This window comes from Podarcis muralis, chromosome 1 (assembly GCF_964188315.1).
Source record: "Podarcis muralis chromosome 1, rPodMur119.hap1.1, whole genome shotgun sequence".
Classification (NCBI taxonomy): Eukaryota; Metazoa; Chordata; class Lepidosauria; order Squamata; family Lacertidae; genus Podarcis; species Podarcis muralis.
The window spans coordinates 9,097,735-9,114,299 of record NC_135655.1 but is presented as its reverse complement, the minus strand read 5'-3'; the positions used below and the strand labels follow the sequence as shown (position 1 = coordinate 9,114,299).

Below are 16,565 nucleotides of genomic sequence, written 5' to 3'. Positions count from 1 at the left end.
TTATTTAAAAAAAAGAGTAACTGGCTCGGATAACTTCGGTTCCTGGACGGCATTGCAACGCAGTTAATAAAACAGCTACACCTAAGTCTGGATAGACAGACTGCTGCCTTGTTTTCTCTTCCAAGGCCCAAAGATTTTCCTGACTTTTGTCTTCGTGTACCGAAACGCTCCCTTCTCTCTCCCTACCCTCCTTCCTTTGGCTCGGTTTGTCTCTCAAAAATGCTTTACTCCAAGACGGTAAAACCTCCTTGGTGCTGAACCCACAAGCGCAATAAGAGGCCTTCTCTTTTTTGCGCACCAACGAAAATGAATAAGCGTTGCTCAAGAACGTGGATAGACTCTGGTTTTCTGGAAATCACGCTTGGTTTTAAATTCACTTCTTTTCTTTTAAATCCACATCCAGGTGCTCTCTGTGGACCTTGTTTAGACCCCAGATCCATGCAAACGAACAAACAAAGCGCTTCCAACCCTTCTCCTGGTTTTAAAAGCGTTTTGAGTCAAGGACGGGAAAGAAAGAATCTCAGTTTCGCTCACCTATTATTTTATTACACTGGAATTGTTCGTTTCTTGGTCTGTTTGTTGTGATTTGGCTGCCCCCTCCCCCTACAATCCCTAGTCCTGCTGCACATGATCCAGGAAATTAAATCCCCAGCGCACGCAGGCATCAAGCCTCAAACAATAATTATAATAATAATATTAATAATAATTAATAATAGCAATTATGATAATCAAATAAAAACAATCTACCCACAGAGCAATTCTTTAAATAAGTCAATAAACATTATATAGAATATTTATATTTATATTTATATATATGTATATGTATAAAAAAAACTTTTAAAAATAAAAGCGAACTAACAAACCAAACCAAACAAACAACCTCCGAAAAACAACCACCAGCAATTTGTCAGCTGGAAATCCCCAGAGGGAGGAATTAGGATTTGCGGCAGGCGACGGAGCTGCAATTTCTATCCTCCTCCCTCTAGGTTTGGCGTCTCTCTTTCTCCCTCTGCGCGCGTGTGTGACTTTTGAGGCATCTTTACAGCAGATCCTGGCTGAAGGATGGAAGGCGACGAAGATGCCGCTGGGAGGACAAGCGTCAGCGGAGTCTCTCCGAGCGTTTTCGCGTCCTGCTTTTCAGACGGGCTGGACTGTCCTTGGAGACTCCGGCTGCTCCGCAGGCCCGCCACCAGCCGTCGGGCCCGGGATTGCGGACAAGGCAAAGCGGCGCAGGAAGCCGTGAAGGCGGGCAAGGCAGGCAGACAGGCACTGGCTGGCGAGGAGTGCTTGGCTGGAGGCGGCTGTGCCACCGCTGCTGCTGCGCCCTCGGCTCTCCCGCGCGCCCGGCCGCCCCGTCCGTCCGTCAGTCCTTCCTCCTCCTGCTCTCCTCCTCTTCTTCCTTCTCACAGATCACATTCGCTGTCGCTGGAAGTGATGGAGATGGCCGAGGAGGCGGCGGCTTTGCTGGACAGGCTGGCGGCAGGGCTGGCGGCTGCGCCCAGGAGGGGCTCTCCGGCGCTCTCCTCCTCCGACGGCAGCGACCGCCCTGCGCCTTGCGACGACAAGACCTGCTGCTGGAGCCTGCGGCGGGAGAAGCGAGAGGGAGCCGTCACTTTGGGGAGGCAGCGGAAATAACCAAGGGCTGCCCCCTCCCTCCTTCCGGAACACCCCCACCTCTGTCTCCGGGCCCACCCACTGCACCCCCGATGCCCATCCCTGAGCCACCTAGCAAGGGATCCTAAGCACCGAGACGCAGCCTCCTGCTTCCGGGCAATGTGCATTCATATTTCTAGAGGGGCAAGGAACAATGCTGGCCCTCCACCTTTGGGCTAAGGAGGGCCAGTGAGCGCCAGACACTTGTTTTCTAAATTTGTTGTTGTTTTCTGGTGGTGCATATTTAATCCAGCCAGATGGGCTTGGGCAGGGTAAAAATAATGAAATTATTATCATTATTATTAAGGCGGTAATACATTTGGATATATAATGCTTTCTGCATTTAGGTATGAGCTGCACTCCATTGATTCCGCTTCAAGTACACTTAAAATTTCTAAAAATTTGCAAGCTGCCCTTTCCCAAGGAGATTCGCAATCTATATGATGATGATGATGATGGTGATGGTGATGATGATGTTCCCAACTAAATCCTACTCAGAACAGATCCGCTGAACACAATGGGCATAAGTTCATTATTTGCAGTGGATCTACTCCGAGTCGGGTTAACACAGGACACAATCCATTATGTTTGTTATTATTGTCAAAATACAGCCATAAGCAAAACAATGACACAATGATTTTTTTAATTAAATGATTGCAATAGACTATAGCATTAAAAACACACACACACACACACACACACACACACACACACCTAGCAGACCATATTAATGAGAACCCCTGTTTCTTTGGCAGAGATGAACACATCTCTTTCACTTTGTGGTCACTCATTATGCTTCTTCACACCTTGAGCAGCCCAGGGTCTCACCTGCATTAAAAGCCTATACTTTCCTCTACAAATAATATAATAATAATAATAATAATTTATTATTTATACCCCGCCCATCTGGCTGGGCCTCCCCAGCCACTCTGGGCGGCTTCCATAAAAACCAAAAATACAGTAAAAACACATGTTAAAAACTTCCCTGAACAGGGCTGCCTTAAGATGTCTTCTGAATGTCAGGTAGTTGTTTATCGCTTTGACATCTGGTGGGAGGGCGTTCCACAGGGCGGGCGCCACTACCGAGAAGGCCCTCTGCCTGGTTCCCTGTAGCTTTGCTTCTCGCAATGAGGGAACCGCCAGAAGGCCCTCGGCGCTGGACCTCAGCGTCCGGGCAGAATGATGGGGGTGGAGACGCTCCTTCAGGTATACTGGACCGAGGCCGTTTAGGGCTTTAAAGGTCAGCACCAACACTTTGAATTGTGCTCGGAAACGTACTGGGAGCCAATGCAGGTCTTTCAAGACCGGTGTTATATGGTCTCGGCGGCCGCCCCCAGTCACCAGTCTAGCTGCCGCATTCTGGATTAATTGTAGTTTCCGAAATCTGTGGTGTGGCTGCATTTGGAAAACGGTACGTTTCAAAGCACAAACCAAAGTGTTGGTGCTGGCCTTTAAAGCCCTAAACAGCCTGGGTCCAGTACACCTGAAGGAGCATCTCCACCCCCATCGTTCAGCCTGGACACTGGGGTCCAGCTCCGAGGGTCTTCTGGTGGTTCCCTCATTGAGAGAAGTGAAGGGAACCAGAAAGAAGGCCTTCTCAGTAGTGGTGCCCTTCCTGGGGAACACCCTCCCACCAGATGTCAAGGAGATAAAGAACTACACAACTTTTAGAAGACATCTGAAGGCAGCCTTGCATCAGGAAGTTTTTAATGTTTGATGTTTTATTATGTTTTACATACGCTGTAAGTTGCCCAGAGTATCTGGGGAAACCCAGCCAGATGGGTGGGGTATAAATATTATTATTATTTATTATTATTATTATTATTATTATTATTATTATTATTATTATTATTTACAGTTTTGGTCACTTCATCTCAAAAAAGTAATTGCAGAGCAGAGGAGCCAACTCCTAGGGGCCAAAGTCCCTTTGCCCCCAATAAAATATTTGAGGGGGCTGGGCCCCCCAAAGTTAATGGGCATGCCATTCAAATGGTTTGCATGTGCCATGTCATATGATCGATTTATGTGGGGCAGGGCTGACCTGGCACCCCCAATATTTTATTCAAGTTGGCACCCCTGTTGCAGAGCCTGAAAGGGTAACGGGATCGAGGGGATGGGACAACTTGCCTATTGGGAAAGAGTGCAATATTTGGGACTTCTCAGATTAGAGAAAAGCCTAGTAAAAGGCAAGAAGTGTATAAAATTTATGCATGGCATTTCAGAAAAACTGAGAACTCCAATGAAGCTGAATGCTGGAGGATTCAGGACAGATAAAAGAAAGGGCTTCTCCACACAGCGCAGTTAAACTATGGAATCTGCACATATGGATCTGCACTGCACAAAGTGGCAGTGATGTTCACTAACTTTGATGGCTTTAAAATAAGTAATCTCCTCTAATAAGGCTACCAATGGCTACAAGTCATGATGGCTCTGTTTTGCGTCCACTGCTGGACGCAGTATGCCTCTAAACCAAATAGTAGTAATATTAGCAGTAGTAATAGTAATAATAATAATAATAATAATAATAATAATAATAATAATAATTTATTTATACCCTGCCCATCTGGCTGGGTTTACCCAGCCACTCTGGGCGGCTTCCAACAGGATATTAAAGGTAAAGGACCCCTTACAGTTAAGTCCAGTCGCAAATGACTCTGGGGTTGTGGCGCTCATCTCGCTTTACTGGCCGAGGGAGCTGACGTTTGTCCGCAGACAGTTTTTCCGGGTCATGTGGCCAGCATGACTAAGTCGCTTCTGGTGAAACCAGAGCAGTGCACGGAAACGCAATTTACCTTCCCGCCGGAGTGGTACCTATTTATCTACTTGCACTTTGACGTGCTTTCAAACTGCTAGGTTGGCAGGAGCAGGTACTGAACAACAGGAGCTCACTCCGTTGTGGGGATTCAAACCGCCAACCTTCCAATCGGCAAGCCCAAGGCTCAGTGGTTTACACCATAGCACCACCTGCGTCCCAACAGAATATTAAAAACACAATAAAACATCAAAAACTTCCCTAGACAGGGCTGCCTTCAGGTGTCTTCTGAAAGTCAGACAGTTGTTTTTTCCCTTGACATTGGCTGGGAGCATGTTCCACAGGGTGGGTGCCACCACCGAAAAGGCCCTCTGCCTGGTTCCCTGTAACCTCACTTCTCGCAGTGAGGGAACCGCCAGAAGGGCCTTGGAGCTGGACCTCAGTGTCTGGGCTGAATTGCACTGTTGCACTAAGGTCTTGTTTGTGGGCTTCCCAGAGGCATCTGATAGGCTGCTGTGAGAACGGGATGGTGGACTGGATGCGCCACTAGGCTCTTCTAATGTTGTTTGCACCCCTGTGCTAACCCTACAGTCCTCTTCGTCTTATCAAAAGGTGGAAACGCAATCATATGCTCTGCCACTGCCTCAGGAATTGCAACCTACCACTTCTCCAGCTCTTAACTATTCTGCTTCTGTTAGCCAAAAACAGACACCATAGCAGTCGTGTTTGCATCATTAGACACCATGCTTCTCCATGCTTGCATGGAGAGGGCAATGAAGAAGAAGAGGAGGAATCATAGAATCATAGAATCATAGAGTTGGAAGAGACCACAAGGGCCATCGAGTCCAACCCCCTGCCAAGCAGGAAACACCATCAGAGCACTCCTGACATATGGTTGTCAAGCCTCTGCTTAAAGACCTCCAAAGAAGGAGTTTGGATTTGATATCCCACTTTATCACTACCCAAAGGAGTCTCAAAGTGGCTAACAATCTCCTTTCCCTTCCTCTCCCACAACAAACACTCTGTGAGGTGAGTGGGGCTGAGAGACTTCAGAGAAGTGTGACTAGCCCAAGGTCACCCAGCAGCTGCATGTGGAGGAGCGGGGAAGCGAACCCAGTTCACCAGATTATGAGTCTACCGCTCTTAACCACTACACCACACTGGCTCTCAGTGAACGAGGACAGGGGTCAGCAAACTTTTCCAGCAAGGGGATGGTTCACTGTCCCTCAGCCCTTGTGGGGGGCCGGACTGTGTTTTGAAAAAAATAATAATGAATGAATTCCTATGCCCCACAAATAACCCAGAGATGCATTTTAAATAAAAGCACACATTCTACTCATGTAAAACATGCTGATACCCAGACCGTCCGCAGGCTGGATTTAGAAGGCGATTGGGCCAGATCCGGCCCCTGGGCCTTAGTTTGCCTACCCATGAACTAGGACTCCCCAGCTGCTCTCAGCACATTGCAGGGTGTGGGGGTCTCATATCCATACAGGGAGAGTGGTTCTCTGGTTTCACAAAAGCCCAGGCAGACTTAAGAACTAATAAATCATTTTAATGAGCCACAAGAACACAGAAATAGCTGGACCAGGACAAAGGCCCTTCTACTCCAGCATTCTGTTCTCCCGATGGCCAACAAAGCTTACAATCTTACAATCGGGACCTGAGTGGAATCGTGGGGAGGAAATTCCTCCACTTAGGAGAATGCTCTCTCCCAGAGCACCACCACTCAAACTTCTGAGGGCAGTGGAACTTCCAACGGGGCCTTTTCTGCAGTGGCTCCCCATTTGTGGGATGCTCTCCCCAGGGAGGTTTGGCCTGAGCCTTCATTTTATACCTTTAGGTGCCAGGCAAAAATGTTCCTCTTTGACCAGGCCTTTGGTTGATTGACATACAATACCCTTTAAAAATGTCTTGTGGAGGCGGGGGATTATTGGGTTGCTCTTGTTTTTGTTTTTATTATGCATTTTATGTTTTTTATATTGTGATTTTAGCTTGAGATCTGCGGGCATAGGGCAGTATACAAATTTTAATAATAATAACAATAATAATACCAAGAAGACCTGCTCTGTTGATGTTAATAAATGAGTGGGTTTATTGGAAGGGAAGCAGTATTTCAGATATTTACATCATTTAGACCTTGACATCATCATCATCATCGTTGTTATTATTATTATTATTATTATTATTATTATTATTATTTTAGTATTTATACCCTGCCCATCTGGCTGGGTTTCCCCAGCCACTCTAATCATAGCATTACTGTATGATTAATAACAAATGATACACCTACCCTCCATGAATTTGTCTAATGCACTTTTAAAGCATATTCTCTTTGCCTTGTGTCAATGAGTTCCACAGATTCACTTTAACCATGTCACTTTAACCAAGCCACTCTTGTTCACTATTATTTCAATGCATGCTATTTCCCCAAAGGACAAAAGCTTATCTTGGAATCTGTACTCTTTGTCTTTCATTGGAAGGTGAGAGAAGGCAAAAGCTTACTTAAAGATGTACGTTTCCTGTTCACCTACTCAGCTACTGCAAAGGAAATTTAAAAAAAATCCTTACAACCTAACAGTGTAAGACACATTTTGTCTCCTCTGAAATCACTCTATCTTTCCTTTATGGTGGGGGAACCTGATGCCCTCCAGGTGTTATTGGACCACAAGTCCCATCATCCCTGATCATTGGCAGGTGATGACAGGAGTCTGGGAATATATGGAGGGCCACAGACTAGCCAACCCTGCCCTAAATATTTGCCTTCCTTTGGATTACTGAGCACAATTCAAAGTGTTGGTGCTGACCTTTAAAGACCTAAACGGCCTCGGTCCAGTATATCTGAAGGAGCGTCTCCACCCCCATCGTTCTGCCCAGACACTGAGGTCCAGCTCCGAGGACCTTCTGGCAGTTCCCTCCCTGAAAGAAGTGAGGTTACAGGGAACCAGGCAGAGAACCTTCTCAGTGGTGGCACCCTCCCTGTTGAACACCCTCCCTTCAGATGTCAAGGAGATAAAGAATTATGGTACACAACTTTTAGAAGACATCTGAAGGCAGCCCTGTATAGGGAAGCTTTTAATGTTTGATGTATTACGGTATTTTAATATTTTTTTGGAAACCGCCCAGAGTGGCTGGGGAAGCCCAGCCAGATGGGTGAGGTATAAATAATAAATTATTATTATATTATTATTTTTGTGTTTCTTCATGAACCTGCTTCAATCAGAGATTATAGAGGTATAAAGAAATGAGTATGCCCAACACTGGCCCTATCAGCAGGGCTTTTTCGGCCATGGCCCTGATCTGGTGGAACGCTCTGTCACAAGAGACTAGGGCCCTGCGGGACTTGACATCTTTCTGCAGGGCTTGCAAGACAGAGGTGTTCCACCAGGCCTTTGGCCAAGGCATAGCCTGACCCGCTCCTTCGGCAATCCTCATAGAACTCTAGCCCAATGGTTGCCATTAATTTGACTGTGAATTGATTTTGGAATGAATTGATTTTAGAATGTATTTCAATAAAATGATTATGATTTTATGTAGACTGTGTTATTTTTACTGTTGTTAGCTTCTCTGAGCCCAGCTTTTGGCTGGCGAGGTGGGATATAAATAAAATTATTATTATTATTATTATTATTATTATTATTATTAGCAACATCATATCAGCTTCAAGGCTCCTAAGCACTGATTTCTGTTGCAGCCACGTTTGCCAAATTCAGCTAGGTCCTAGTGGCTCCCAACTCCATCCATCTATCCACTTGTTAACCACCTATTCTGACGCTGCAGTAGCCAGTGTCTTACACTTCCCCATCAGCTATCCTAGCCAAGGCCACTTCCACAATTTAAAATGGCCAGTCATAGAATGACTTCACGTGCATGTACAAATAACTTCAGTGTCACTTTGGTGCAGGGACGCGGGTGGCGCTGTGGGTTAAACCACAGAGCCTAGGACTTGCCGATCAGAAGGTCGGCGGTTCGAATCCCTGCGACAGGGTGAGCTCCCATTGCTCGGTCCCTGCTCCTGCCAACCTAGCAGTTCGAAAGCACGTCAAAGTGCAAGTAGATAAATAGGTACCGCTCCGGCGGGAAGGTAAACGGCGTTTCCGTGCGCTGCTCTGGTTTGCCCGAAGCGGCTTAGTCATGCTGGCCACATGACCCGGAAGCTGTACGCCGGCTCCCTTGGCCAATAAAGCGAGATGAGCACCGCAACCCCAGAGTCGGTCACGACTGGACCTAACGGTCAGGGGTCCCTTTACCTTTACCTAACTTTGGTGCAGGGTTCCACAGGTTTCAAACCCTCTCCCTGGGGAACCCTAAGACACTCCAGAAATTTGTCAGAGGTCCTCAGTGAAAGGTTCAGGAACAACAGACAAGCCAGTTGATTCCTGCATCGGCAGGGGGTTGGACTAGATGACTCCCCCCCCCCTCCCCCAGGCATCCCTTGCAATTCTACATTTCTAAGCTTCCCTGAAAGAGTATTACCACTTTCCCCTTTAATGCACAGCCAAAGAAAAGGGTTGTGTGCATTCTGCAACAGTCGGTCACTTTGCACAGGAGATGGGCGTCCCTCGTGCCATGATCTTTCTGCAATGGCCAGGGGTTCCCTGACAAATGCACACAGGTGCCTCAGCAGACAGATCAGGGTGGAAATTCCTCCTGAATGCAGGAAGTTTGAGAAACCCATTGGTATAACTCAAGGGGGTATTTGTCCTGCTTTAGGGGCTGGGGGTGTGGCAGGTCAACTGGAACAAGCTGTGACTCTTCCTCATTCTGCAAACTTTGCAAATTCACCACGCCTGCATTTGCATCCACTGCAAGGTTTTAAAACTCTTGCCAGCTGATCCACTCATGCAGTTTTAATTTAGCCATTTGTGCATTTAAATTATTTCCCTAATTCCAAATTGCATTATTATCATCATTAATATATATCCGTAATATTCTGGATGAAGTTTCTTTTCAAGAATGCATTTCTCATTCCGCATCATATATTATTTCAGATTCTGTAAATGCGATTATTTCTACTGTTATTTTTCTTGCAACGCTATGTTATATGATACCGCCAACTTATACACCCAGACCTTGTAAATTACATTTTATTTGGCCCCCATTTTGTTTTCATTGGGAGTAATTGTTTTCATTTGTGTAATAACCCATACAATTTGAAGGTGATGTTCAAACATAAATCAAAGGCCATATATATATATATATATATATATATATATATATATATATATATGCAGGTTTTGGTGTCCTCGGGTGTCTTCCCGTGTAAAAGTTGGGGTGTCTAGGCGACGTTTCGACGAGGTCTCACTCGTCATCTTCAGGCTGGTGCTTTCGGCTTCTTGTTACTGGAACAGAGCAGGATCTCAGTGTTTGAGTTCCTATAAATACTGTTGAGGAGGTGTGGTGTATAGCCTCCAATGTTCTGGGCAGAGAGGAAGTTCCTTATCCTTAAGGAACAAAAGAAGAAAAGGCACACTAGCCTGGGAACTTCCTCTCTGCCCAGAACATTGGAGGCTATACACCACACCTCCTCAACAGTATTTATAGGAACTCAAACACTGAGATCCTGCTCTGTTCCAGTAACAAGAAGCCGAAAGCACCAGCCTGAAGATGACGAGTGAGACCTCGTCGAAACGTCGCCTAGACACCCCAACTTTTACACGGGAAGACACCCGAGGACACCAAAACCTGCATTCCTGTACCCGTGAAAATCTACGAAAGCATATATATATATATATATATATATATATATGGATTCATTTCAGTTTCTGAAATTTTCAGTAGGGAAGGGTCACAGGGTTGAGTGATGTTCAAAAGGTCTGCTAGAGCAGTTATTGTCAGACACAACAGAAGTCCACAACAAATGTTCTCAACACATAATGCTTTTTTGTAGTTCTGCCTTGAACATATTTGCAAAAAGTACAAAAAGAGCAACGTTCAAAGTAAAGCAGCGAAAAAGGCGAAATCAATGTATTTTGAGAAGATTCTTAGTGGTTTTTTGTTTTGTTCTGCCTCACAATAGCTGCTGTAGTCTTATCGACATGGATGAAGTCATCACGCATACAGCTTTTTTAATATAAAAAAGCAAAGGCACACACACTTAGCACATGGACCCAGTTAACAATAGTCACTCTCTGGGTAGAATCGGCATGGAAGACCAGTTCAAGACAGAAATACTTCCAAGCGCATGTGGAACACATCCTGCAGAATAGCATCTAGGAACATATTTAAGATTGTAATGTTTACCCCTCCTCTCTTTTTTTAAAAATCACCTTTTTAAAATTAAACCTGCCTCGGGCAAACATGGGTGTTACAGAGCTGAAATAAAATACATCTGTGAAATATTGCAACTGCTTGATATATGCTGTTTTACTGTTATTAGTGTTGTTATTCTATCATCATCATCATCATCATCCCTTCCCCTCTTTATGGAGCCAGGCTCATTGTTACGGCTGACTACATCTCTTAGAACAAAGAACCGAAGAACGGTGTTAATCTAAGCACCGAGGGTTAAGCCTCGTCTATAGAAACGGCTCTTTTTAGCTACCAAACCTAAGACAAATACATTAATGGGGGACGATCCAATAATTTGGCATCGAAGCAGCAGTTCCTATTTCTGCAAACTATATGTCGTAATAGTATTTTTATACACACCTGCTTTCAAGCAACTTTTAGCAGAAATATATCTTGGGTCACTTATTTGAGGCGGCTGAGGTCCCCACAAGTGTTTCAAAATATTGTCTGTCCCCCCCCCCCGCCGCCCCCAGTTCCAATAAATTTAACCACACTTGCACTACAATGGGGAGGAAATGCAGTTTTTGCAGATTGCACTATGGATTGGAATCAGCTCCTCTCCAGTAGATTAAGGAATGTCCTACAACTGATTCCCACCAAGGATAGTTTAGAACCAACAACAGTGTTTTTTCACTGGATTCATTATTTGTATTTATTGTATAAATGGAACATCCACTCTCAAGTGCACCGGGTTTTAAATTTTGTTTTTGTAATATGATATTTTCTTGTGTGCTATTGCTCTGCCCTTATTTTATAAACATTTATGAAATAAAGGGTCAATACTGTTTAGAAATGACACATCCACAAAAATACAGAACAAAGAAGAGTATTTTCTGAACAAAGCTTTCAAGGATGTTAAGATTAGAACCGATTTTAGCTCTGAGCAATCCAGAGTAGATTTGGAAAATACTTTTTAAAAACAAACAGCAGGGCCGTTTTTAAACACAGTCTGCTTTTTCTCTCTTAGCCTTTCTCTCAGTTGAAGAATCCGCAACCCACTTAAAATAAAAGCCCTTTAATTTCCAGTTTTGCCGCATTGGCTTTTGTGGGCCTGCCTGAATTTAAGAATCTCTTTACAGCTGCAATCCCGTGTGCACCTGAGCTCAGAAAGATTTACTTCCAAGTAGACCTGCAATGGGATTATAGCTGCATGCATATTGCAAAACTCTCTTTCTTCTTCACCGGTTGTAACTGAGGAATAGATTCAAGAATGTATATACTTCGACTGGATCGCAAAAACTGCTTGTCCCCCAGCAATTTCCCCCCTCTCTGTCTCTCTCATTTCTGTCTCTCTCATTGCAAGTTATTTATACATTGGTGTGCATCGCCCTCACATTTAAACTTTGTAAGATGGAAGCCTATCTATGTTTACTCAGAAAATCAGGATTTACTCCTAGGTAAGTCTGTATGGGATTGTTAATGTTAGTCGGATTCACAGACTTAAGCCGAAAGAATCCTATTGGATTTAAGCCGAAAGAATCCTACTGAAGTCCGTGCAGCTAAACTGGTTTACATTCAAGCACTTTGGCACAATGGAATCGTAAACACGCCTCCTGCAAAATATAGGTCATTCGTGCTAATTAGTGCACCTAATTGTCATCAGAAATCCTTTCCCATTCTAAGCTAGGCTTCTTCTTCTTCTTTTTACTTTCCCTATTTATTCCTTACGTCAAGCTCCCCAGGCAGTCCTTAAACCAGCTCCCTGTTTGGCTAAATAAAAGTCCTAGTTTTGTTCTACGCTTAAATGGCAACATTGAGCATCTTTTTAAAATTATGGGCTGTATCCATAACCCTAGAGAGGGATAAAGGATAATGGTGAAGGGAAGCTGATGTGAATTTCCTAGGAATGGCATGTACCTTAAAATATGCATGAATCACAACTGAATATTTGACAGGTTCAATCCAGCTGTCTACTGCCCTGGTAAAGAGGCTTTAAGAACCATATCTTTCAAGATACCATCGTTCTGAATTCTGTTGGAAGTGGGTCTTGCTGCAGTCGAATACAGGCATTTACTACTGTTGTGTCTTTGCACTGAAACACAGCAGTGTGTCTATGTCCTTTTAGAAAATTTAGAAAATGGGTGGACGAACGGACAGCTGCTTAAAAGGAGAATGGCGTAGCCATACCACATACTTCTCAACAGGGGAAGAAGTATTTTGCTCAAACACTTTGCTCGCGAGTTGCTCCTGGTTTTAAATTAAAAGTGGCTGCTCGTGGTTGTATGCATTTAGAGACTGATTCGAAACTCATTACTCAAAGTAAGCCATTTAAAAAAAAAGAATCACTTAAGTGTGGTCCCGTGTCCATATACACTTGGGAATATCTTCTTTCGAGGTAAAGGGGACTTTACTTCTTATAAACATGATTTTAAGGTAGCTACACGTGCATTTAGGACAGGCGAGCAATCAGCTTGATCCACGGAAATGCTTGTTTTAAATGAGCCATTAACGAGGTTATGCACCAGATAGCATTAACAGTATTAGAAATATCCATCTGTATAGATGGGTATCAGCAAGCATGGCATAATGGTATTAAATGATAACCCCCGGTAGTGAAATAGATATTGTATTTTAAGATATGCTTATTTTAAACCCATCAGCTGGTCTCTACCTATGTATGCATTCATACATACAGGCAATGCATTTTTTCCTTTAGTCAAGCAGAGATGATGTGCTGGATAGTCAAAGGAAATTAAAAGAAAAATGAAAGCCAAAACTTTAATTGTAGATGAATTGTTAGAGGAGATAACAATAGTAAAAAATAGATTTTAAAATAGAAAAAAAACCTATATCCTATGTCATGTACCTGCATTCTTTCCTTCTTTAATTTTAATTGTTTGAAGAATCAGTTCTCCAAACCTGCCTTGTTTCCTTCCCTTCCAAAAATATGTTTCATAAATTAATTTCCAAAAAGATGTCCCATACATTAATTAAAATGCAGGATGCAACAGTCTCAACAGCAATACACCTCTACAGATACAGGGATGCTGCAGAAAAGTAGGCAGGTGTAACTGCCCGGCTGATCCTCAACATACTTACTTGGAAGTAAAATGACATTTCTGCATCTCATATCTCCCTGGCCTCAAGTTTTTTTTACAAGCCCCCACCCAACTATGTACCAGCAACTCAGGATAATGCTTTGTGCATCTGATGTTGCTCAGCTCAAGGAAGCTTATGCCACAATTAATTAGTTTTTTCTTGGAGGTCCCACAACGCTGCAGCGTTGCTTATTCTGCAAAAGGCGATCAAGGCTGCTCCTCTGGAAATCGGTTACAGGAAATCTGGTTTCTAAATGGCAGTCCGCCCCGCTGATATCAATGTGGCTTGATCCTAAATTGGTAATTTAATACTTGTTTTGCAACTCATTTCCCAGCTCCGGGCTTAGGATCCGGGTGGACAAAAGAAGCTCACAGTCTTACTTGTCTCCTCCCACAAACCCGCTCTGTGGGAAATTCGAGCAGGGGAAAGTAAAACCCTAAACGCTGTACTGTATCTAGGGAGCAAGCCTCACTGTACTCAGTATGACTTACTTCTGAGTAAAGGTGCATAAAACTGTACTGCAAATTTCCTCCAAAGTCCTTGCTCTTTGGACTGAATTGGGAGGGCGAGATTAGCGAGGACTTGCTCCAAAGTGAATGTTAAGGCGGCCGTGGGATAGGGAGATTTTAAGCACATTTTGCATATGCGGTCTTCAGGCACCTTAAGGCGAAGTTTAAAAACCCCAATCTGTTTCAACGGAGCAGATTCACACGAACGGCTTCCCGGATTCCCCCCTACGAATTCAGATCCAATTCAACTTACTTAAAAGGAGGGGGGGTGTTATTGTGCAGAGCTTTCAGCTTAATGGGCCCTATTCTGGAAACCTGAACATGAATTTTCGCCTGAGTATCTGCCTCCTGCCTACGTTAGCTGCTATCTCGATTCGGTCGCAAAAGCTAATACCCAAAGACAGCAAACGAAGCTAACCAAGTGAATCTGGCGCGGGCCGGGGAAGAGAGCAGCAGGATTCGCACCCTCGCCTCCCCGCTATTTGGGAGCGGAGACGGTCGCTGCAAAGGGGATTCCAAGCGGGCGCTAGTCCGCTTTGAGGCCCCTGGGCATGGAACAACTAACCCAATAAAATGGGGTGAGGACGTGGGGGCACGAGAAGGAGAAATCGCCAGGCGAGGGGGGCGGAATAAGAGGACCATCTCCTTTTCTTGCAGTGCCAGCAGCGCAACTGGAACTCAATATTCGTAGCTGTGTTTGGAGAATTCGTGAGTGCGCGCAAGAGACTAGGAAGGGTATGAGTGTATCTATAGCGGCGCGGTCGCCACCCCGCCAGCCACCCTCCCCCGAGATCTTCCTCCTCCTCCTCGGTCCATCCCCGCCGTGCGCTACCGACCTGTTCTTGGCGGCGGCGGCCCTGTCCCTTTGCCTGCGGTTTTTGAACCAGTTGCCCACCTGCGTGGGGGTGAGTCCGGTGGCTTGGGCCAGCTCTCGCTTTTTGCTGGGGTTTGGGTAAGGGTCCTGCAGGTACCACTCTCGCAGCAGGTGCCGCGTGCGCTCCTTGAAGCAGTGCGTCTTCTGCTCGCCGTCCCAGATGGTGCGCGGCAGCGGGAACTTCTTGCGCACGCGGTACTTGTCCACCGGCCCCAGCGGGCGGCCGCGCAGCTTCTCGGCCTCCTGGTAGTGCGCCTCGAGCCACAGCGCCTGCAGCTTGGCGTGCGACTCCTTGGGGAACTTGTGGTTCTCCAGGATGTGGTACAGCTCGCGGTAGTTGCCGGCGTGGAAGGCCACGATGGCGCGCGCGCGCAGCACCGACTCGTTGCGGTTGAGAGCCTCGCAAGCCGCCGGCGCCACCGGCAACGACCACAGGAAGCGCCCCAGGCGCTCCACGTCGCCGCTCTCCTCCAGGGTCTCGCACACCCCGGCCACTTGCTGAGGGCTGAAGTTGAGGATGGGCAGCTGGAACATGGAGGCGGCCGGCGAGGGGGCCAGGGCAGGCGAGAGGGATGGCTGGGGCTGCTGGCGACCACGCTTTCTCCGGGTCACCTCTTGCGCGCAATCCGCGGGGAACGCCGAATCAAGGCGCCTCTTCTCCGCGCCTCGGGCTGGGCTGCCTCTACCGCGGGTCCAGGCGCCTCGTCCCTTAGTTATGGGGCTGCAGGGTTGCGGCGACTCTTCCACGCGTCGGAAGCGACTCCCAGAGCCGAGCCTCTCCAAACAGCGGCGCTGGTTTTGGCGGAGGCCACGCTTCTTGGCTTTTCTCCTGGGTTCAGAAAGCCAGCGCGCGCTCTCTCGCTCTCTCTTCAGCCCTCCAGATAAGGGGTAAAAAGCATCTCTCTCTCTCTCTCTTACCCTTCCTTCCCCTCCTCCTCCTCCTCCTTTTGCGCGCTTCAGGCGCTCGCTTGGCTAACCTTTCGCAGCAGCAGCAGCAGCGGCCGCCGCGCGCGCGCGCTGCGCTAGGGCGCTGGGAGAAAGACTGCGCCGCGCTCCGGCGGCTGCCTCAAGTTGGCAAGAGGGAGGGACCTGTGCGTGAATGGAGGAGGGAGGGCGAGGGAGGGGAAACAGGGGAAAGCCCCCCGCTTCCTCCACCACCGGCCCCCCCCCCCACACCGCACCCTCGGTCTCCCTTCCAGCTTCTGATTTGCTGCTGTTGGCCTCGCCAGATTGGCTGCCCTCTCGGTTTCCATGGCAGGCCGCCTGCCCATCACTGCCAAGCCTCTGCCAATCAAAGAGCGAAATCCTGCCAGCGCAGCAGCTCCGAGCGCGCTTGGAGAAGGAGGGTGGGCGTCCTCCGCCCTTTCCCCGCTTCTCCCTTTCTTCCTTTCAGCACCTCCCCGCGGTCGACAGCGCCCAGTCACTGCACTGGCCCTTCGCTAGCAGG

At 46.6% G+C, this 16,565-nt stretch overlaps 1 protein-coding gene across 1 annotated transcript; it reads right to left on the bottom strand.

The window, feature by feature from the left end:
• Window positions 1–524: 524 nt before the first annotated feature.
• Window positions 525–15,760, bottom strand: SIX6 (SIX homeobox 6). Its single transcript, XM_028739035.2, has 2 exons — window positions 15,081–15,760; window positions 525–1,581 (listed from the first exon to the last, which is right to left on the bottom strand). The coding sequence occupies exons 1-2, from the start codon at window positions 15,650–15,652 to the stop codon at window positions 1,404–1,406; spliced, it is 750 nt and encodes a 249-aa protein (XP_028594868.1). The 5' UTR covers window positions 15,653–15,760; the 3' UTR covers window positions 525–1,403.
• Between the last annotated feature and the right edge of the window lie 805 nt (window positions 15,761–16,565).

Coding starts and splice junctions, on each gene's coding strand:
- SIX6 (XM_028739035.2), bottom strand. CDS start 15,652: ATGTTCCAGCTGCCCATCCTCAACTTCAGCCCTCAGCAAGTGGCCGGG. Junction 1,582..15,080: donor GCCGCCGCCGCCAAGAACAG/GTCGGTAGCGCA, acceptor CTCCCGCCGCAG/GCTCCAGCAGCAGGTCTTGT.